Source organism: Blennius ocellaris (genome assembly GCF_963422515.1).
Source record: "Blennius ocellaris genome assembly, chromosome: 3".
Lineage (NCBI taxonomy): Eukaryota > Metazoa > Chordata > Actinopteri > Blenniiformes > Blenniidae > Blennius > Blennius ocellaris.
The window spans coordinates 7,775,988-7,798,448 of record NC_137652.1 but is presented as its reverse complement, the minus strand read 5'-3'; the positions used below and the strand labels follow the sequence as shown (position 1 = coordinate 7,798,448).

Sequence of the window (22,461 nt, the reverse complement as noted above, 5' to 3'; positions counted from 1 at the left end):
ATTTTCAGTTCATGCCACACAAGGATGAAGAGCCCTTGAACATGACCCTCTAGCCTTCAGATGGCACTGCTTAAGAAACATGCTAGTGTGATATATATATAGCCAAATGGACACTGAAGTACCTTGGAAAGCCATTGTATCAAGCACTGCAACCTGAAATGCCGTAAGGAGAAAGCAATAACTCAATTCTACTAGGAAACTACTGAATTCTACAAACATAAGGTCTTCAGACATCCTGAAAAACCGTTCTGATGTGTGGTCGTGTATTCACACAGGTTGATTTTTCAGTTTGTCTTCGGGAAAAGTGGAAGCGGAGCAATACAGAAAGTGTTCCCTAAATGTGTCTTTTGTACATTTTCTTATATTATAATGCTACAATAACATAGCTTTGTAGGTATTTGTTAAAAAAAAAAAGATAATATTTCCAAATACAAAGACACGCGTCATTGAAAGCAACATTTGACAGTCGAGCAATAGGTCTTTAGAGGAAAAAAAGAGATTTTACACATTTGAACCACTTTGCGCAGTGTGTACATTGAGATTACCTGCTTGGTTGTTGGGCTTGCCTCTGCCCTTTGGCGTGGAGGGCAATAGCAACTCCAGACCCTGGGTGGGTGTAGACGGCGTGGGTGCTTTCTGGTTCTTGTCCAACAGGGGCTTCACATCCTCTTGGAGGACTCCAGGAGTTGCTAAGGGAGACCCCTCCTTTTTCTCTGCCAGAAGGTTCCCTGCTGCCCGCGCTGCCACCTCTTTGAGCAACGCGGCAGAGGAGGTCATTGACACAAGTGAGAGAAAAGAACTTGCTGAGGCTTGATGGTCTGTAGAAGAACTGGCTGTCGACGAGGCTTGGCTCCGCTCGCTGACTTTCTTGGAAAGTGCAGCAAGGGTGGAGCTTGCCGACTGCGGGCTAAACGGAGAGTTGAAGGCATCAAATCGCACCACATCATCTCCTCGGCCACTACCCCCCAAGGTGGGCACTGTCGATGAGGCAGAGGTGGAGGAGGATGACGACGACGAAGTCGTTGAGGAGGAGGCTACGGCATTCTTGTCTTGAAGCACAGCATTAGCTGCCGCTTTTAACTTCTGGATTGCAGAGTCGGGGGACAAGCTGGAACCGCAGGGCGTGGAGCAGCTGGCTGGTGGCCATTTATCTGCAACACCTGCCCATACAAAGCCACTGCCATTGCTTGGCGTAACAGAGTTAAAGGGGTCAAGGGGCTCTTGCTTAATGTTGGTGACTGAGGGAGCCAAGGAGGCTGGTGAGGCTGAACCACTGTTGTTGTTGTTATTGGCCAGTTTTCGAGCAAGAGCACTTAACTGCTGGGCATGATGGGAAGACGGGGAAAGTGTCAAAGGTGGGGCCAGACCAATTGGAGGGGACTCCCCCCCAGCGCTTCCCCTGGATGACCGACCCAGGAGCTCCCCAGTGTCAAGTTTAAGTGATCCAGCCTCTAGAAGGCGCCGGAGGTTGCTGCTGAGAGGTTTTCCCAGGGCTCGAGATGCCGCCTCGCCATACAGTGACGATACCACAGAGGAGAGTGTGTCCTGGGCCGAGAATGCACCTCCATCCAGTCCAAGAAGGTCCAAAGAGGCACGATGGATGGGAGTGGGGCAACCCAGTGAGGTTTCACCTCCACAGGTATCGTGATCCCCCGACCCAGAACTGACTCCAGGTCGTTCTTCAGGAGAGGAACCCCTGGGTAGGAGGAGCTCATCCTGGGTGTCCCCAAAAGATGATGCCTCTGAGCGAGTGTCAGAGGCATTCCCAAACCAGCCTTCCTCCTCCACAGCAACGCCATCAGGCCCTCCTTCTTCATTGCTGTCCAGATCTAGAAGGCGAGGGAAAAGCAAACAGTTCAGCGAATGGTGACTGAAATGTAGCACAAGTAAACAGTGAGACCAGGAATAACTTTTCAGCTGAACACATTGAAATTCCAACTTGCTTTTAAGTGTATGTTTATGATGTTTAAGAGCTATTAGCAAGCTGTGCACTGTGGAGCCCTCACTGCGAGTACAATTTTTAACATCCATAACACAAAACTGCACAAACACAAGTCAAATGGCCTTTTAAAGCTGCTAAAATACACTTCAGTGCTCAGTAGGGGAGACAGCGAAAATGAATTCCTGTGCAAATTCAACCTCTTTCTTATATAATGGCAGCTTTCCACAAGGTGCATCCGAGATGTTTGAGTAATTTAGATTTTTCTGTCCTTTTTTAACCATATTTTTCCCACCCTTGGTCTGGAGGAGCCTAGTAAAGGGGTTACCATGACAACGGGTCCTTCTGGGAGGCTAGACAGCAAAGATTAGGGTAATGGAGGTTACAGAACTAGATTAATATTCATGAGCCTGCAGATACCACCAGGGAGCCAATAAGGATAGGGTTAAGGTCACCAAGGGTCATTAATATACACTTCATGTATCAATATTCATAAGCAAAACATTACAGCTTGCCAGACAAGGGCGAACAAAGAAAAGTGAATATTCCTGATACATATTAACAAACCTCCATGAGAATATGTCAAAAGCACCAAGCTTGGGTGAAACAAAATGTCAGAACTGACATCTCCTCTTTGAGTTACTGAAAACAACCTAAAAAAAGACCTGATACACAGAAACTGGGTGAGATTGACGAAAAAAAAACAAGTTACTTATTTTCTAAACAACAGATACTCGAAATGAAGAAGGCCCTTGCATATGACAAAGTAACAGAACATTTAAATCCTACTTTGTGTTTCATTTTTACTTCAGTTCGTGCAAAACTAATGAAGGAATTGCAGCATTATTCAAAACGTCTTTTGTGTCATCATATACTTGTTCACAGACACTAATTCTTTTTTTCAGCCTCACGACCCAAACCGAGGCCTGGTGGGTCCGCTCTCTGTTTACAGGCAATGGCAAAATCGTTGCCAGGCAACCCAACCCAGCAACCTGTTGGGATCATTAGAGTTCCCTGACACCTGGCCAACGCGGCGTGCTACAGTCCACAAAAGGTGACCACAATCACAACCCGCTATGACCGCTATGCTCTTGCTGCAACAGATATCAAACTGAGCTCATGCGCTTTGCAATATCTTTTCATCTGAAACACATTCACAGTTTTATCTTACATTTTACAGTGCAAGCTAAACTCAACCTACTGTGTTTAATGTTATCCTTGGCTGCATGGTGTGGCAGCCATTGTTCTCATTCTTTGCTGCCCAGGAACCAATTTCAAATAATGAATGGATTATTGGTTTCAGAGGTGATGAGAGGAGAAAGGTTATTTTAACCACAATTGAACTCGACACCAATAGTAATTACTCTGCAATTACAGCAATACTAAATGCATTTTAAGGTGAAAATATCAAATGCTTACATGTTGATTCAATGAACTTAAATTAGAGACACAAACTGTAAATCTTTCATCAAATTATTAGCCATAGTTGCCACATATGCTTTTAGTCAATGTGCTCAGTCAAACATTAGTGTCCTGGTTGTTAAGATTTATTGTTTGTATGGCCCTCCGAATGATACAAATTGTACATATGACTGATCAATATGAAGATACACATTATAATGTTTACTTTCATGATGCTGGATATACTGAAAGCGATGCGCATAAACAACAAGCTTGACCCTTTTGACTTATTAGGGCGAGTGAAAACAACTAAATGCACTGATTGTGAACCCAATTTACCATGCTCCTTGAAGCCATTTTACCACCTGAGTAGGGTTAACATGAATAAAGAGAGAGAGAGAGGGAGAAAGAACCAGTGAGTCATGCAGGGCAGGGCTTGACCCATTTCCATGTGACATGCGAAAAGCAGCAAGAGCCACTAATGGCTGTAATGTGGTTAGAGGGAAATCGCTAGATTGCTGACCCAAGGTCTCAGCTTTGAGGCTGAACTCTCCTGCTTCCTAGGTTCACTCCAAAACCCCGGGGTGAGGTGCTACTGAACACAACAGTGCACCACAAGCTTTCTGTCTTAGTGCTACATTGCACTGATGCACTTCCACCATGGTTTTGTGTGTCAGAGGTGAGCCACCCCCCCGTAGGCAGAATGACATTTCCCAAGGTCATGGTCATTGGCCTGAACTCTACGTTCTGAACTGCTATAAACCCACCACACACATGGGAACAAATAAATGCACATGCACACACAAAGCTGAACTTCAAAGCCAAGAATGTGATTTGATGGTGAAGCCCTCCCCTCTGCATTTTTTTTCCGACACACATTCAACTGCCTTGCCGCTGGAACGGTGGCTGGCTTGGTGACAGTAACTGCAACCGCTCCCCCCCCCCAGTGATGGGAGACATGGAGACACGGGCCGGGGCGGCAAGCGTCTGCCACTGAAAGGGAACCATTTAGTGGTGTAATGGCGGGGATGACTTGCATGTTGAGACAAACAGCTGCAGGGTGCTCAGCAGTCTGGATCTGTTATCACACACACACGAATGATTCACTGGTGCAGCGGTGGGGGGATTTTCTCCCTAGGCCAAAGGGATGTATAGTGCCACCACATTATAGTAAAAGAGAGACCTATAACAACTCAGCATCAAGATCTTAGGCTACACAACAGAAGGGCCGAATGCACACATTGTCTTGAACCTGGCCATTGCACATCAACATTTTGATGTGGAACCCCACGTAGCGCACAGTGTTTGGAATTATGTTGTGCTAACCTGTCAGAAAAAAGAAACACTGAGCTTGCAAGCCTCGAACTACAGCGAAAAACAGCTGGAAATTTCAGGTAGTGGAGTTGTTCATTGTTTCACCACGTCGTGCTGTCAACAATCTCCATTTGTGAACTTGGCAGGATTATTTTGGCTGTGGCTTTTCTAGGTCAGGGGGGGCGGGGGCAGGCACACGTGTGTGTGTGTGTGTGTGTGTGTGTGTGTGTGTGTGTGTGTGTGTGTGTGTGTGTGTGTGTGTGTGTGTGTGTGTGTGTGTGTGTGTGTGTGTGTATATACAAACGTCCAAGTTCAGTGCAGGAGCCAGTCAGATTTGAGCTAACCTTGTCACACAAAATGATCACTGGTAAAACAAGGTGAGCCATTTGCAGAAGTGAAAGAAGAGTGGAGGCTTGGGGTGAAGGTAGGTCAGGAGGTCATCGACCACATGACTTGTGTGAGGCTGCTGACTAACATTTTCCACCCCCGCCACACACACACACACACACACACACGCACACTCTTCCTCATATACATAGTTAGAAATGCACACAGATAAAGATGATATTTTCACACCCCTGGGGGATATTGCATTGATTTACATTAATTTCTTTCATACTTACTCTAAACTCAAGTCTTAACCTCTATCCTAAATCTTCACATAAACATTTAAAGATTACCCCTAATGGGGACCTCGATTTGGTCCCCCCCCCCAGTGACATGGGTCCGTATTGGTCAGTGTGCAATCAGATTGACGTACCCAACAGTATAGAAGAATAAGGCCACACACAAGCACACATCCGTTTGTGTATACACACAAAGCAACTCTGTTGCTTAGCCAGGCATGAAAATTGGCCTCACTGACCCCAGACCTGAACAGGGTAAGGGAAGAGGAGACGAGAAAGCAAAGAAGGGAGGGACGGATAGAGGGATGGTTCAGGGAGGGGCTGATTTGGCTGGGCAGGGAAGAAGAGCAGGCCATTAGCCGATTAAGGTTGGACGAGGGTGCATCAATATTGCGCCGATGTCAAAAGGAGAGTCATGCCCATGAGCTAATATCAGAATGAGAGAGAGGGAACAAGAGCTATCGAAGGAGGTAGTGGTAGGTCAAGGAAATCAGTAAAATCACACAGATTGCTGACCGCAAAGTGAAGCGGCATGAAATAATGTCACAAGACACTGACTAAAGCCGTCACATTTGCATCACCAAAAATGATTAGCCTGCCTTTCTTGGTAAGGTGGAGGTGGTCTGCGTGTCTGGGGGTTGGGTTAAGGAGAAAGGGCAGGGGGTGAGGGCAAAAGGAAAGGAAGGCGGCGAGTATGTAAGGAGAAAAGAAGACGCCGCTGTGGTAATTAAGTGTCCGGCTGGGCCCTGGCGGGGGTTGCCACGGCCCCGGGCTATGCTAATGAGCACACCCGGCGGTCAGGGCCACCTTATTAGCACTGGCTGGACAATATGGTGAGAGAGATGCACGACCGGCGGACTCCCGTCTCCACAAATGACTAACAGGTAATTCCATTAATTGGCGCACACTGAATGAGAATCACCTCTCTTTCCTTGTCCCATAATCTCTCGCTTGGTTGATCTCGGGCACACCCGCATGCTTTTTCTTTCTTCTCCTTACACTTATGGCTCACACCATTCCACCATTCTCTCATCTCCAAAACGGGGGATGCAGATATTAAAATTAAATGGCTGACGTTTCCAATAAATCCTGCTGGATGTGTGGGAGCCAGCAAAGCAGCAGCAGCAACACCAATGTGAAATTACATGCCATCAATCTGTTGTTCCTTTGGATCAGGAGAAACGTGATCATCACTTCAGAGATTATTCATCATGTTATTTCCATTAGTAAGTTGATGAAACATGACAACCAACAAGAGAAGAGGCGAGACAAGTCATCACTGAGACAAAATGTCACACAAGACAGTAGGCAACTTATTTACTTTTCATGAACTCACGACATGTTGTGACAGCTTGTCCAACATGTAGGGACTGAACATCCTTTATTTAAATTAACCAGTTTATAATAAATGCCCATTAGTTAAACTGCACTTGAAATAGCATAGCGTACATACATGCATTGCACAGTTCTTGCAGCCAGCTCTAGAGTGGCAGTTAAGGCCTGCACTTTCGACACAGTTATTCTTCTGTGCGCAAGTAAGCTAAACGATGAAAATTCCCCTATTACTTTTCAATTGTTGGACATGCTAATGTGGAAAGAAAGCCCTTCTTTATGTTGATGAAGGTTTACTCAAACATTGAAATGTGCAGTCAAACACGACGAAAACTCTCACCGAGCTCCTCCCTCCCCCCCCTCCAACTACTACCTCCATTACACTGTCCAACTCTTAGTGTCTGACAAAGACATAAAGAGCCCATCTTTTACTTGGAATCTGAGGTGAGACGATACCCTCAGCGAGGATCAGGGTTCAGGCAGCAGGGCTATATATAATGGCGGTTGAGTCGTATTGAAATGTAGTGCAAATTACCATCTGTGTATTTTCGGCCTTGGCCTCCGTGGTTTGTGGGTACTTTGGGCGGTATGCCAGAGGTGAAACAGGAAGGAGAAGTGTTCTTGGAAGAGAATGAGACGGCTGAGAGCCTGAGACCTCTGAAATTCCTCAATGCAGATGAAGTGCACTTTACCCCTTGGTTTATTTTTCCCTTCCATTTTTAGCATCCCTGTTAAAAAAAACAAAAACAAACCTTGCTTATAACCTCAGATGTGTCATCAAAGCTTCAAAGCCTGGGTGCAAACTGCTTGAGGGAGAGAGGTGGTATATCGCATCTTTGCCTTGTAAACTAAACCATTACAGAGTCATCATTAAAGGACATAAATGTGAAATGTCATGAATTACTAGTTATGCCATCACTAAACCGATGGAAATTAAAAAAAAAAAAAAAAATGCCCTAATTAACACGCATTGAACCGATGATGTCATGAGTTAGCATTATGGCAATAGAGGTGACACTTAAAACAAACAAACAACTACTATATTTTGGGCTTTTATACAGCTTATGTGACAGTCGAGCATGGTGTTATAAATTAATCTAGTCAAGCAGCATTTTAAAACTGAACTACAGCTTGTATTTTAATATAAACAGATTATATTTGGATTTATTTTCCAGCACGTAACAATGTATACATTTAGCTGCGCTGAGGCTGGACTGTTAATATGCCACCTGCCATTGAAGATAAGCTCTTTCACAGTAGACTTTTAAAGTTTTGAAGAATATTTCATTTTAGATTGAACACACTGCACAGGGAAAAAAATCTCAGTAAGTGATTGGGATTATCATTCTAACCATACACGACAACCCAGGCTTGAAAACAAACCGTATTACCCAGCTAATGACACTAATTGGTGAGTGAAAACAGGCCAGCTCTCTCTGTCTGTCAACGTCCCAAAAACAGCATCAGAATATGTGAAACATCAATTGCACAGGAGACTGTCAGGTCTCAACTCTGTCTACCAATACAGATTTCAACCGAGTGGACAAATGGCAGCCACATTCTAATCAGGGTGCCATACTATCAGAGACTTTCAAGGTCACGTTAGTGCATTTAATATTTCTCTTCTTCGAAGAGCTCTATAAAGAAATGCGCTGAAAGAGAAAATTGGAGAAAAGCCTGCTTGAGTGGTGCATTCATGTGTCATCGTGCAGATGAGATAAAAGTGAAATTAGTTCCTGAATAAGTTGCTGTTTTGTGGCATATGTGGGGGAAATGGCAACGGCTATTTGTACGATGAATCCTGATGAATCCTGACTATACTGTCCATCAATGAAAAACATACGTTTTGAATGTTTTTCACAAGCATGTTAATATAATTTCTACAATATTACAAATAATATATGAGAATATATTCTCCATAAAAAAAGAATAAGGTGGATACAAAGCAAGCAATGTCCAGAACTGACCTATTATAGACTTAGAGCACATTCTTTTTTTCAAATCAATTGCACTTCTTACTCCAATTATTACTTATTATATACTTTACTAACAATGATGTACCTGAATAAAAGATCTTGCCATTACTATGTGCACTCTGCTTTAATATAGTCTCTCCACGAGTTGCAAAGGCCGACGTCCTCGGGTTTGTCATTTAAAGATTTACAATAATATACTTCCCAGGCCGTGGTCAGAAAACACAGATCAAAAATGTAAAACGACTTCAACAGCTGTTTTCATTTTCTATTAACAAGTTTGTCAAATATTTTTGTCTTATTGTACACTTGTTCACAGACCTTGGTGCTTAAGGTTAGAAAGCCTATGCACAGGCATTGTTCCGGCTCCATTCGCTCTTTTCATTTTCTTTAGCTTAGAAAATCGTTCTTAACCTGGCAATAGCATTCAGTTGTAAAGGTGCGATGAATAAAACTGACTATTTCATAGAGCAGATGGACTGCGATGATCTTGCACACAAAGGCATACAATACTCGCCGATTGCCCCCAAATACCTTAGTGCATTTAAGATCCGAAGTGTCTGTTAGACATGAGAAAATTTCATGACAACGCCGATGAGTAGATTTGATCTTACTTTATTCCGTTTTTAATTTTCTGTTAGCAGACTTTGTGTTACTATTTTTTTTACTGTTTGCTGTAATGTTCATAATCAAACGTGACAAACGATTCCATATGTGGAAGAGTTGCCTGCTCAGCTGGTGTCTATTACAGGGGCCACCGCAGCAAGTCATTGCAAGCGTGAACGGAATACGGTACTTGGCTAGCTCGGTTTTGTTTTGTTTGGGGTTTTTTTTAACACCGGATGCACCTCCTGTCATGAATGGGATGTGAACCTGGACCCTTACATTTACATCCAGACTGGACACAATACTCCACCAGAGGAGATTTTATATGTACTTGGTACCGTAGTCATCCAGGGGGGCCAGTGTGCACATTGTGCAGGACTAGAAATATTTGGGGGTGTACATAGACGATAAACTGGACTGGGTTAAGAACACCAAAGCCCTTTGCAAGAACTGTCAAATTGTTCTGCTCAGCCCTGTATATATTAATATTTAATATTAATTATTTAACTTTACTCTGTCCTATTGATGTTTTTTAACTTCTATTGTACTTATTCTGTGTTCTTTTCTGTGTGGAGCTATTCCGAGCATTCTCCCCTTGGGATTAATTTTAATATTAATATTTCTATTCGCTTTTCCTGGTTCAATCACTTTCAAGATGGCAGTTTTAGGCAGTATGGCACTTGCGGTGTTATTCTTTGGTGAGGACCGATATCAAAAAAAAAAGAAGAAGAAGAAAATTAAAATACGTTAGTGAAAAGAGTGCACTCATATTTGGTTAGCTTTGTGCTTTCTGGACAAGGGTGTGGATGGCAGCAACGCTACTTTCACAAATGACTGCAGCAAACGAACCAACGTTCTGTTGAAAGTCGCTGAAAGTCAGTGATAGGGCTGCGAATCTTTCTGTACATTTTTATGCTTCTGCTTTCCCAACAGAGTTTTTGCATAGTTTGTCCACTGGAGGTCACAAACATAGGGTAAGATTTTACATTTTTTTTAACTAGCAACAGGTGACAGCACTTTTCATTAAATGTTAACTTTAATGAATATCTTCCAACGTTGATACACCAGTATTTCCTGCCAAGCTCTTTCAGTGGAGTGTAAAAATAAAAGAGCTGCTCAAGCTCCTCCACACCACTTTCCTATGTTAATGGGATTCGTGTCATGGCAGATAAACTGCACATAAACTGTTTGTCAGTCAACGCATTCTATCAGGTTGCAGGTAAGCCGTGTGATGGTGAGCCGGAAAGCAAGGTGGCGTCCCCTCTGGTTGCTTATGACATTTCACTTGAACCTTGCATATAACTGTCTCTGTCTCAGTTATTTTACAGGTTGTTGACATAAAGCTGAAAACTTTATGTCCTGAAAGTGTTCAGGTGCCGTGATCTTGCCATGTGCTCGTCGTGTTTGCTGCTAACAAAAACTTTAACAGATCACGTACATGACAATAGCATTCACATGGCATATAAACAGTAAATAATGATCCGTTTCTACTTTTTAAATAATTGAATCATGTTCCGCTACCAAAATTCATTGCAACAGCCTTAGTCAGCGACTGGTTGGGTACAACGGTCCACGTGAACATCTTCATTTTAAAATTCTAAAATTCTCTGTGGTTTCTTGCAAAAGTAAAAATTAGCAGTTCTTGGAACTTTGAGTTGAGAAGCACTTCAAGCCCCTTAAAAAAAAAAAGCAACCCTGAAATATCTGAAATGGAGATAATTCCGATAAATAAACAACGACATAAAGGCTGTGCCACAGAAAAGACACGAGTTAAGAAGGCTCATTTAGAAGTGAGAAATTAAGCAGAAGCACCGATATTTCCATGCTCAGGTTCAAACGATTAACAGGCCTGGGTCAACTTCTGCGTGACCCTGGGCCTTTGGATGATTTTCCCTGTCCAACCGTGAGCTGAAACTTTCTGATTTTATTCTGAAAGGCAGATTCTCTTTGCTTGCAGAGTATTTGGTATTGATGAGTCACGGTTTTAAATTCATTTACCTCCTTAATTTAATCGCCTTCACAAGCGCTCGTAAATAATCTCAGCAGCCAATTGAAAAGAGCATCTCATGTCTGACAAGGCAGTACATAACTCCTCTTTAGAATAAATTCTATGTGAAGCTTTTTATGTAATGAATTGGTACAAATTAATAACACTGGACAATTATGAATCAGATCACTCCATATGAGCTGATGGTCAAAAGGCTACAGATCTGAACACTAATATAAATATGCCATGTAATATACAATGCTTATGAGGTTATATTAAGATTAAAATATGAGTCATTTAAGTATATCTTTAGCCATAATAATATAATCTCGCTGTTAATACTATTTAACAGCAAAAACACTGTTGTGACGCACAAGGATGCAAGAAATCAAATGTGTTTTATTTGAATGCTACGTAATGCTATTAATAAACAACTCTCTTTCCTAATTTGTATTGCTTTGGTCTCCTCATTTGGGTTAGGTCCTGTTGCAAAATTGCTCAATCTCAAAAACAGCAAAAGACTGTCCAAAATGTGTAATCGTCTGCATTGCTATCATGAATCATAATTTAGCACTCAGTTTTTGTGGACAAAAGCCAGATGCCAATACGGTGTGTAGCAAACCAAAACATAATACTTTCATTTTTTTTTTTTTTTTTTTTTGAAAAAGCAGTGAGCGAACCAGCAGTATGCTGCTCAGATTTCTTGGGTGAATTAAAAATAATAATTGACCCCTGAGCGCGATTACCGAAAAGAAACACTTGATACTTGCTGGATCATACCGCACACTTAGAAAAACCTGTGTGAGCGCCCCTGATGCACATGAAAGCATGCCTTTGTCAACAACCAAGACTGTGCACGTACACATACAGTACATGAAATACTAGTGTATCTCACATTAGCGGGGTAAAAGAACCAGTCATATACACTTTGAAGAATAGGACCAGTGAAACATCGAATCGCAACACTATTGACTGATGCCTTGATTCTGTGAGAAAGAGCTTTTCGTATTCATAAAGACTTCCGCCATTCTATCTCATAGGAATAGGCATATGTGGGTGGCATCTTTCTTTGTGAAACTGAACACAGGCAAACACATGCAGCACACTTCAAACGGCTACATATGGCAGAAAAGAGCTTCACTGTTTTCACATGAGCATGTGTGAGAATGGCGAGATATTATCCCACTGACATATTTGCACTCACAACACAGCGCAATCCCTGAGATCTATTATTCTTCTAAAAGCGGGTGCTGGCTTTCTTAGCATGTGCATAAGAGTATATGTACATCGACTCACATGACCAAATCAATTTTCTTGGTTGCAGTGGCAGTCGGTTTGTTATGGTGTATACAGTGTTTTCTGCAGACTTCCAAAGTAACAAATCCTGAAGACGGCAACGTAAATTCAAAACAGCAGCTACAAAAGAATGACAATAACATTTCTCATAAAGGCCTTTGTGCAAATATTGAGTAATTAGCATTGTAACTCCGGAAGAAACTCTCTCGTGTATTAAAATGTTGATGCGTGCGGTGCAAATAATTTGGAAAACTACTAATTATGAGCCACTTCAACTAGTCAGATGCCAGCAGATGTACTTCCGGTTGACTGGGTAACCTCATTCACCAAAAGAGTGGATATTACGCGAGCTTCCTGAAAAAGACGGGGTACATTCTTTAGAATAAGTGTGAAAAGAACAGGCCATCACCCTGCTGCGTAGATTTTCTGGCATACCGAAGCTCCTCACAGAGGTGATTGTGTGTCTGAGGAAGAGAAGTGAGAGAGAGTAGGAGGGTGGAAGGTGGGAGTGTGTACAGCGTCCATGTATTGTTTGTAAATCACCCTACTGGCAAAAGGGACACTTGGCTCTATAGCAGCCAGTCCACCCAGGGATACAAAGCATAGTCTGGTGGGAGGGGGGGGGGGGGTGAGAGGTAATTCTATATGTGCATGCATGTATGCATGCATGTATGTATGTAAGAGGACAGTGTGATAGAACGATGGCGGCAGCATTTTTTTTTTAAGACATTGAGAAAGGACAGCAGGGTAGACTGAGCACAGCAGTGAGAAGCACGAAAGCGGGAGGGAATCTTACAACCAGAGGAGAAGGAAAGGGGGGCGGGGAGGGTGTCTTTTTTTTATGGAAGTATTGCTTTGACGGCTGTTTGGCAGAGGCGCCCAAGGCAGTGCCTGCTTGGATTTTAGCCTGTCACTTAGGACAGGGACACTAATCAGGATTGGTCCCGGTCTCTAGCCTAGGAAAGGGGGAGCACTTTCAGGCCATTATTAAAAAAAAAAAAAAAAAAAAGGGGGAAGAAAAAAAAAGGAGGGAGCAAGGAAGGGAGGAAGAATCGCTGTGGCACAGCAGGAAATGCTAACCGCTAACCTCATTTACATGCAGGTCCAGGGAGAATGGGGGAGAGCTTATTCCGTTTCCAATCTCCATGTTAAATGCTGGCCAGGGCAGCTGATGGGAAGAGCGGCATGGGGCGAACAATGCCTCTCTTTCCCTTCTCCGTTACACCAATACCATACCTGCCTCGCTTTCTCCGTGGCATCAAAAGAGATTTCACTTTCAACGTGAAATCTATACGGACCCGGTGAGCCATGTATGCAGCTGTTTACCTTGTGCAGACTGCTCAGTGCAACCAGGCCTCATAGGTCTATCTGTTCTGTCATAACCAGGTTGTGACCTGAGGCTGCCGCATTCAAAGCCATCCTTCACCCACCGAGTCTGTTCTGTGGCATAATGATTGCTATGACAACCATCACTTAAAGCCACGGGTAGGTGGAGGAGAGATGTCAGCTTCTCGTCTACTCTTCTGATGATCTCATTTCTGGCTGGCAGGTACAACAAGGTCAAACCACTGAAACTGGAAAAGTGGCTGCTTGCTACATGCAAATGACAAAACCGAGTTTCCAAACAATTACACTGTCCTGTCCAAATCAACATGGGGCTAAGCTCTGAGAGCCACAAGGTGGGGGGGATGAAGAAGAAAAAAAAAAAAAATCAGGGGCATCAGAGAGAATGAGATGTTGAGGGAGGGATGTCTGTCTTTGGCCAGCTACGAGCACAAAGTCTGGCTGTGCGTGCCAAATGAGGTTTTTAAATGGTTTTTCTGGGAGGATTTGTGCTAATCTAGAAAACCTTCTGGAGGAAGTGCAAATACATCTGCCACTGACCACTCCCCTGTAGAGTACGAGGGATTAATGACATGGCAATCTGAACCAACATGGCCCCCATTCAAAAACACTCATGGGGTGTGGAAACATACGGGCAATTATGAGCCAAGCCAACTGATTCACTTTTTTTTTTTTAACAATCGCTCTGAACATCCATTCACGTTACTCTCCTAAGTTTGTTCGGCTTCATTTGTTCCTACTTAGATTTTGCATTTATTACAGATCCTGTACAGGCTTCTTCCCTCAGAAATACCCAGTGATTAGCTAATCTCATTAGCATCGCAAGGGCAAAATCAAGTGATCAAATGCCCTTGGTAAACAGTGAGAGGATGAGACCCGGGCGTCATCTTTCTTTTTATGGACCAAGAAATGCAACGATGACAGCGTGCAAATGGGGGGGATGTTCTCAACAACATTGAATTAGTCAAGACGCTCACCTGCATTTCCAGCATCATAAATAACTTCCCTCCGCACTGACAATGGCTTTCTCAAAGATGACATCACATCAATGATTTTAACTTCCCAAGTTTTTGTCCCACAGCCAAACAATTGCACTCTCCTTTAGAGATGATATATGGTTTCTCTGGAGAGCTGTCACTGTCTTATGGTTCTACTATCCTGGGTCTATAATAACCCCCTCCTACTTTCCGGCACTTTAAAATGTCCCTATAAAATGAATCCCACACCCCCCCCCCCCCCCCAAAAAAAACATAGACATGCAGCTGTTGGCTTAGCTGGTTGAAGACATTACCCCGTGCCTCGATCGGGCAAAGTGGAAACACTTTGAGGCCACAACCAAGAGGCGAGAGGAACTAGTGCACTGAAGGCTAACTGGAGCCGGGCTCTGCTATGGAGCGAGTGTGTGTGTGTGTGTGTGTGTGTGTGTGTGTGTCCGTCCTTCTGCCCTCCTCTACCCACACAGGAAATTAGGTCATCTCATAGCACCGCACAGTGCAGAGTGTATTCAGCTGGGGTGACAAAGATCAACACGTTTTGCTCGCTCTTAAGAAAATATACATACGCTAATGAACTACGGTGGATTCACATGTCCCATGAAGCACTTTTGTGATCAGTTACTGTGTGGCATTTCCCCCGTGTGCCGACAGTCAAAATGTTGCAACCAGTAAAAAAAAAAAACACACAAAAAAAAAACTACTTGTGCCAAAAACTTTCCAATTCTGCACAGAAGTTAATGAAGTACCTCCTGCTCAAAGATTTCCACACAGCCCTCAGGGACAGTCTTTCTGTTAAAACACTCGAAGAAGTCCTTCATCTCTCGACAATGTAATTTCAGTGTCTTTCTAGGAGTGAAACGTGAGACCGAGTCAAACAATAAATCACATCCCTGTTTAGAGCAGGCGTCTGGCACGACTGGCCGACTTCGACTCCCCAGACCACCACCACCTCCTCCACTGCCGCCTCCTCCTCTCCTCTCATGCTCTCCATCCCTCATGCCTGTTAAAGGCTTGTCCTGCAGGGCCTGGATGCACTTGTGTGGTACAACAACAGAGAAACCGCCCAAAGCTCTTAACAGCTCTTCCTCTCCACTTCCTCCCTCCATCTCCACTGCTACCACCACCAGCTCCTCTCTCCCTCTCCACTCTGCTCTGTCTTTCCCAGCTGCACCGGCGAGCTGTTCCGTATGAACTGCTGCCAGCTGAAAGCCTGCTACTCCTGTGAGATTGCTATTACTCAGTGCAAGCAGGGCTCTGCGTAGCCAAAGGGCTGCTCTCCGAGCTGTAGATCTCCATGTTGTGACTTGTCAACACGGGAAAAATCGTTACCAAGGCTGAGGCACTTCCATTCCACACAGAGGGGGTTCTGATTGCGACCAGGCAGACAGGCAGGTACTGTACTGGAAGTATTAGGATGACTACTGTAGCCTGATTTTCTGCTGCACAGAAGGGAAAGCACTTTGATATTATTAGATAACAGACATCTGAAGAGAGGGGGGAAAAAACTGCATGGTGACTTTTTTCACTGAAAGTATTTTTTTTTTTCTTCTTCATGTTGAATTTGTAATAAACGTTGGTTGTAGAGAAGAACAATTTATTTTCCAAGTTGCAAGAAGACAACTAATACATCACCAAGAAAGAATGATTTCATTGTTTCTTTACCATCAATGCGAAATGCAGAACTCTTACAATTTCTTTTGCTACTGCCCAGACAACACTTCAGGAAGAAATACTTATTCTCCAATTATTCATCCTTTAGACAACTGTTATGACTTATTGGAGGTACAAAAACAGTCAGTTGCACACAATGTATCAACACTTAATCAACTCCTTTGCTGAAAGAGGGTTTTGTGCTACTGCTTTTTTGAAAATGAAGGTTTCTTCACAGTGGGCACAAATATGTTTGACTTATATTAGATAAAATCCAAGGGCAAACTTACATTTTGAATAAGTATGTGAAACCTTTTTTAAACAAAAATAATTCTAAAATATTTTGTCCATCAGAAATGCCAAAAAATAAGAATGAAACTTAATCTGATGGTTAAAAATGAATGCAGTTTGGTCAATAAAAGTGAAGTATGCGGGCTTCAGTATTGCTTGATTGATGTACAGATGATGGCACGTTATAAAAGAATCACACAGACATAAATGCATAGCTTTTTTCTAATACAACTCCATAAAGTTTAGCCTTCAGTAATGTTCAGCCTGAACATTACAATATAAAAGCAACAGTCTTTTTAGCCCCCTTTTTTTTTTAACCTACACACTCAGGTCCTGCAACACAAGTGACTATGCAACTATCTTAGCACTCACAAGGTGATGCATGTACACCCAATCACCTCAACCCCATTATGCTACAACAACCCAGAAATCTGCAAACATCTCAAACCAGCAGATGTCTAATTGCCGCTGTTGCTTTTCATTCACTTTCATCGCAATGTTGGATATTAGAACGATGGGTTGGGTTACCATACCTAACGCAACGTAGTTTAGGTAACAACATTTGACATCACACTGAGCCATGCACCATTATCAACCTTAAAAATGACAAAGCAGTTATACATCCTAATCTAATTTTACTTGCGTAAACAATCGGTCACTGATTTTCGGCCAAGAGTTGGTACATTATGAACATGTCTGTGGGTCAGTAGCAGATCTGAAAATTATTCTTCAGACAAGAACGGACACTATGAATCCCACAAGGTTAATTGAAAAGTGGACCGTTATAATGCACAATGTTCACAACAAAAAGCACAATGTTCAGACTCCAACAAGTATCAAACCGATAAGGTTGCAAACTCGGTTTAATAATGACGTTTTTTATTCATGGAGGTCGAAGCAAGTCTCAAGCAGGCCCCAAGAACTGTACTAAAATCCAACCCAATCCTGCAAGCATACAATGATCCAACAATCATCAAGTTCCAGAACGACACAACTATATTGTGTGAAACAAATGGTCAAAACTATTCAGATTGAAACTTCTACAGTGATGTGAGAAATTATGCAAAGGTTCTCGTGTCCTTTTATTCTTGACTAAAACAGAGACCCTCAATGAGATGTGATTCTTAGGAGTCATTAATTTTTGACTTGCATAAAACCTGCTGTCTGTGTGCTTTTGCCAATCGTCTGTAGTAGCAAATAAGGTTAACATTTGTGTATAAATATTGATCCTCACCCTGAGGCTAAGCTACCGCTTTGAAACCGGGCCCATTAAACCTTGCCCAAACTGTTTATTCACATCAGCCTCTGTGAGACACAATCACATAAAACACAAAGGCATGGTCGAGTTCTGCAGGCTTCCATGTGCAAGACGGTATATGGTTAGAGAGAGACATTCATCACGTTCTTCTCCTGCCCTATAATTAATTTCTAAGTTAAAGGCTGTGTATCATTTTTCGCTTGAGCTCTACTCACCCGCCGCCACCAGCGCACCCAAGCCCCATCAACTTGAGGGGCATCATGGCAGTGGTGGTGAGGTAGGGGAGATTCTTGGCAGAAATTCCCCCACAAATTTTATGCCAAGAGCGAAATGGAAACCACCTCTCATTTTCCTTTCCCCTTAATCCAATGTTTTCAAGCCCCAGCTCCACCAAGGTCATTATAATCATAGCAAGTGGAAGGCAGCCAGTGACCCGCCATTACGGTAAGGTAGCGAGCCACCCAGCCAGTCAGCTATTGGCTGATGAGAAGAAGCAGACATACTCAAAATCTGTCTGTTCTAAAATGTAGATTGGCAGCAGGGGGAAAGAGAGAATACAAGTGACCCTCCTATTAAATTTGGGTTATGCTCTTTTATCATATAGATACCCTTGACTGGTTGAGGAGAGTGAAGGGGAATCGTTTTATCCAATGAAATGAACCTAATCTGCACCGTGGACATTGTGACAGAGGACATTGAGGCTTATTCTGAGCAGCGAAAGACATCGCTTTAATATCACAAAATATTTGCACTCATAAGCATTTTAAATGACCCCAACTTTTAACAGAGTGAGCAATAAGACAACAAAATTACACAAACAATAACACACTGCAAGGTCAAAAAGAATGGCAGTTTTCATTGTGGCGCCAAAGGTCATGTTTACTTGTCAGAGTGAAGGCGCCATACTGTACTGTGACCTCCATAGCTGGCTTATGTACCCACACACACACACACACACACACACACACACACACACACACAGAGGGTTGTGTGTGTTCACTTTCGCATGTGTGTGCCACACGCATCTAGAGAATAGTCGCTTCTCAAGAGCTGTACCACAAACAATAGGACAGTGCACACTTGGGCTACACAACCCATATATCTGGGTCTACGCTAAGATAAAGCACCTCCAGCATTAAAGCCACTGTATTAGCTTGCCCTTTTTCACCACAGATGAAGAGATTTGAAGCTCGATATTGTGCTTGTTGGCTGGCAAACCACCAGGGTGTTGTTGGCTGAATAATGAAAACACACAGACTGACAGCGAATGGCATGAGGTGACACTTCCATTCTAGAGTGGGAAGATCCAAAACAAAGCGCAAAAAGCTTCTGACAAATTCATACTTTTCTGTGACAGTTTGTTGACTGAGGAGGGAAACAACTCCTAAATCAGAAAAGGCTTTCATTTAAACCCAGGAACACAGGCACAGCAGCGCTCCAGTACAGTGCCTACACAGGAGTACACGGTTTCAGATACGTGGGTGAAGAGTATTTTTTGCTGCAGACCAATTACGGAGCAGCTTAATTGAAAGGTTGACATGGGCTTACTTTGGTTGTCATGCTGCAAAAAGGGAGAAAAAATTGGACTCAACATTCGACTGATCCAGAATATCTGTAATGATGCTGTGCCAAATACAGCTTTCATCACCAAACCATGTACTCTTTTATTCACTAGCAGTCTAAAAATCAAGAAACTTTTGGCACCCACATGCAGTGACCGTTGTCTTTTTTTATGTTACATTTATTCAAATAACCTTTTACTCCTGATATGGTAATGCACTGATATCAGCCCAACTGGTTTCACCATGTATTTCCATTACAGTTCAAAATATGTCGTTTATTCCAATATACATTTGTGTGCAGCTTTCTCCTCATTGTGTTGATGGGAGTAAATTCCAAAGTATACAATGTTGTGACAGATTAATTAACTGATCATTAAATAAATTTGTGGGTTTCGAGTGTTTTTATGCCTCCACAAACTTTGAAATCCGATCTGAGTTTGCCTCATATTCAGGCAACTGATGCCTACCAAGAAATCATAAAATATGAATATACACATGACTCTACTGGCAGGTTGAAATGTCACAAAGCCTCGAAATCTCATTCCAACTCATTAGAAACTACAGGAGGAAAAGTAGATACATGTTCAAAACATTCTTATGACGGGAATTACAAAACAAACTGGAGAGAAGAAAAAAAAAATCTCCAACACCATGCACAACACTTTGCGATGAGTTAATTTACCACGGTTTGCATTTTAGGATTTGACGGATAGATGATGAGGGAAACAGATCCGGTGCACAAACACTCTCAAAAGAATCCTCCCTGCACAGGGGTAGTAAAAAGGCTACACTGGGTTATTTTCATTTACATCACAATCCTGCTGGGGTGCAGTCCACTACACTCTCCTCATGCAGCATCGGAGTGAGGACTCGCTGTCACTCACTCACAATCTCCCTCTCACACACACACACACACACACACACACACACACACACACACACACACACACACACACACACACACACACACACACACACACACACACACACACACACACACACACACACACACACACACACACACACACACACACACACACACACACGCACACACAGTCATTGCACCCACTGTCACCTAGTCTCCACCTCTATGCCTCCCAGCCAACCGCTGCAATTTCCCAAGTTCAACCCTAGGTCAAACACCTGAGCAGCAGATGAGTGAATATTGACAGTAAAAAATTGCGATCATGGCGGGCTATGCTGAACAGCTGGCACACTCTGACATTTAAGAAATGAAGAAGACAGAGTCATAAGATAAATGCATCAAGCCCTCATTGATTTCAACATGAATCACTCAATTATTCACTGCATTTACATACTAATATGACTAATTGAGCTGCTGGCTTACTCGTGTATTCAGTAGGAATGATTATGATCCAGAAAAAAAAAGAGAGAGAAAAGATGTCACTCTTGGATAATTCCTGTAATAATTGTTGTCATTGCCCACTAACATCTAAGCAAGCCTCTAGTGGCCGGAGTGTGCAACTGCAGCATTTCATTATCTGGACTGATAAAAGGCACAATACGAACATCCGAGATACGGAGGGTCAAATGCACAGAAGTGAACCAACGTCCAACTTAAAAACAAAACAAAACACAAATACACGGGGCTTTATTACCGGCTTGTGCTGCAGCGTGACGGTGTCGTAAGCTGCGTGGTGGAGCATAACTGTCGTTTCCTTTTTCTAACCGCGTTATTGATCGTAGTCTGTCTGCAATGAATGGCTGCAAAGGGAAGAGGGAAAAACCCTGAACTTCAGGTGACCGATCATGGCTCCGACACAGCCTGCATGCAGACTGGGAGGGGTAGAAAAGACAAATACATCGGCTTGTGGAAGGAAGAAAGAAAGAAAAAAGAAAAAAAACAACCTCGCCACTTTTTTTTTTTTTTTTTTTTAAAGAAAAAGTCGACGACAAACAAGCGCGAATACAAATTCGGTTCCACGATTATTTATTTTATTTTATTTTTGGGGGGGGGGGGGAGAAGCGAAACTACGAGGTGAAAGTTGCGACGTTTACATCGGCGAGGAAATGAAGTTTACCGAGCATTGCTGGATAGCGCTATTGCTAACTAGGAACAGCAGGGTAGCGGGGAGCCAGACTCTGGCTTGTCTGATCCGACTGACCCTTCATTTTATTGCGGCCAGACTCCCAGATCCTCCCCTTTCTACCCGAAATAAGCCACCGAGCGGGGAGGCTCGCACGTTACCGAGAAAAGAAAAAAAGAAAAAAGAAATACTACCCCGCTCGGCCGCTACGGTTCACACGCAACCGACACATATGCCAACTGACCGCAACCTTTTAAGCGGAACCGGACCTCTGATCGATTCTGCTCTCATTAAAGCCACGTATCGTCTACCCACCCGGGGCTCCGGCTAACGTTACCCATCGCCAACAACATGGCTGCCTCGCTCGGACCTAAAAAGGGAGAAATAACCTACGCCGAGTCTTTTGTCTGTTTCACCTCTTTAACCCTAAACTACTGCGCAAAACACACGGAGTGCCGCTTTAGGAAAAATGGCACAAATCGAGCGAGGCGACTTACGTGAAGGCAGGCGCTTGGGTTGCTCCTGCTTCCTCCTTGGCATTTTCCCCCGTTTTTAATCACATTCTCGTCCTTGTTTGGGGATAAGAAGAAAAAAGGTTTTTCCCATTGAGACTGGAGGCGCCCAGTGATGGCAGGGACTCGGTCGTGCACCTGGCTTTGCTCGGTGTTTAAAGTGTATTGTTAGGGGGGGGGAATGGGAACACTGGCGGAGGAGGCGCCGCTGTTGTTGTTGCCGTGTCTTGACTATGGCTGCTCTCGGTGCAAGTGTGTCTCCGAGCCCCTAACTAACACTAATGCAGGGATCAAAGGGCAGCAACAGCAGAGCAGACACACGCGCGC

The 22,461-nt window shown here is 43.3% G+C and overlaps 1 protein-coding gene across 1 annotated transcript in view; it reads right to left on the bottom strand.

Annotated features, from left to right (window-relative positions):
• Positions 1 to 22,162, bottom strand: part of znf827 (zinc finger protein 827) — a gene marked incomplete at its 5' end in the record, with an annotated part of 76,680 nt that extends 54,518 nt beyond the window's left edge. The window contains 2 exon segments of the mRNA XM_080520774.1: positions 546 to 1,829; positions 22,120 to 22,162. Coding sequence (XP_080376900.1) covers positions 546 to 1,829; positions 22,120 to 22,162 — 1,327 coding nt within the window.
• Between the last annotated feature and the right edge of the window lie 299 nt (positions 22,163 to 22,461).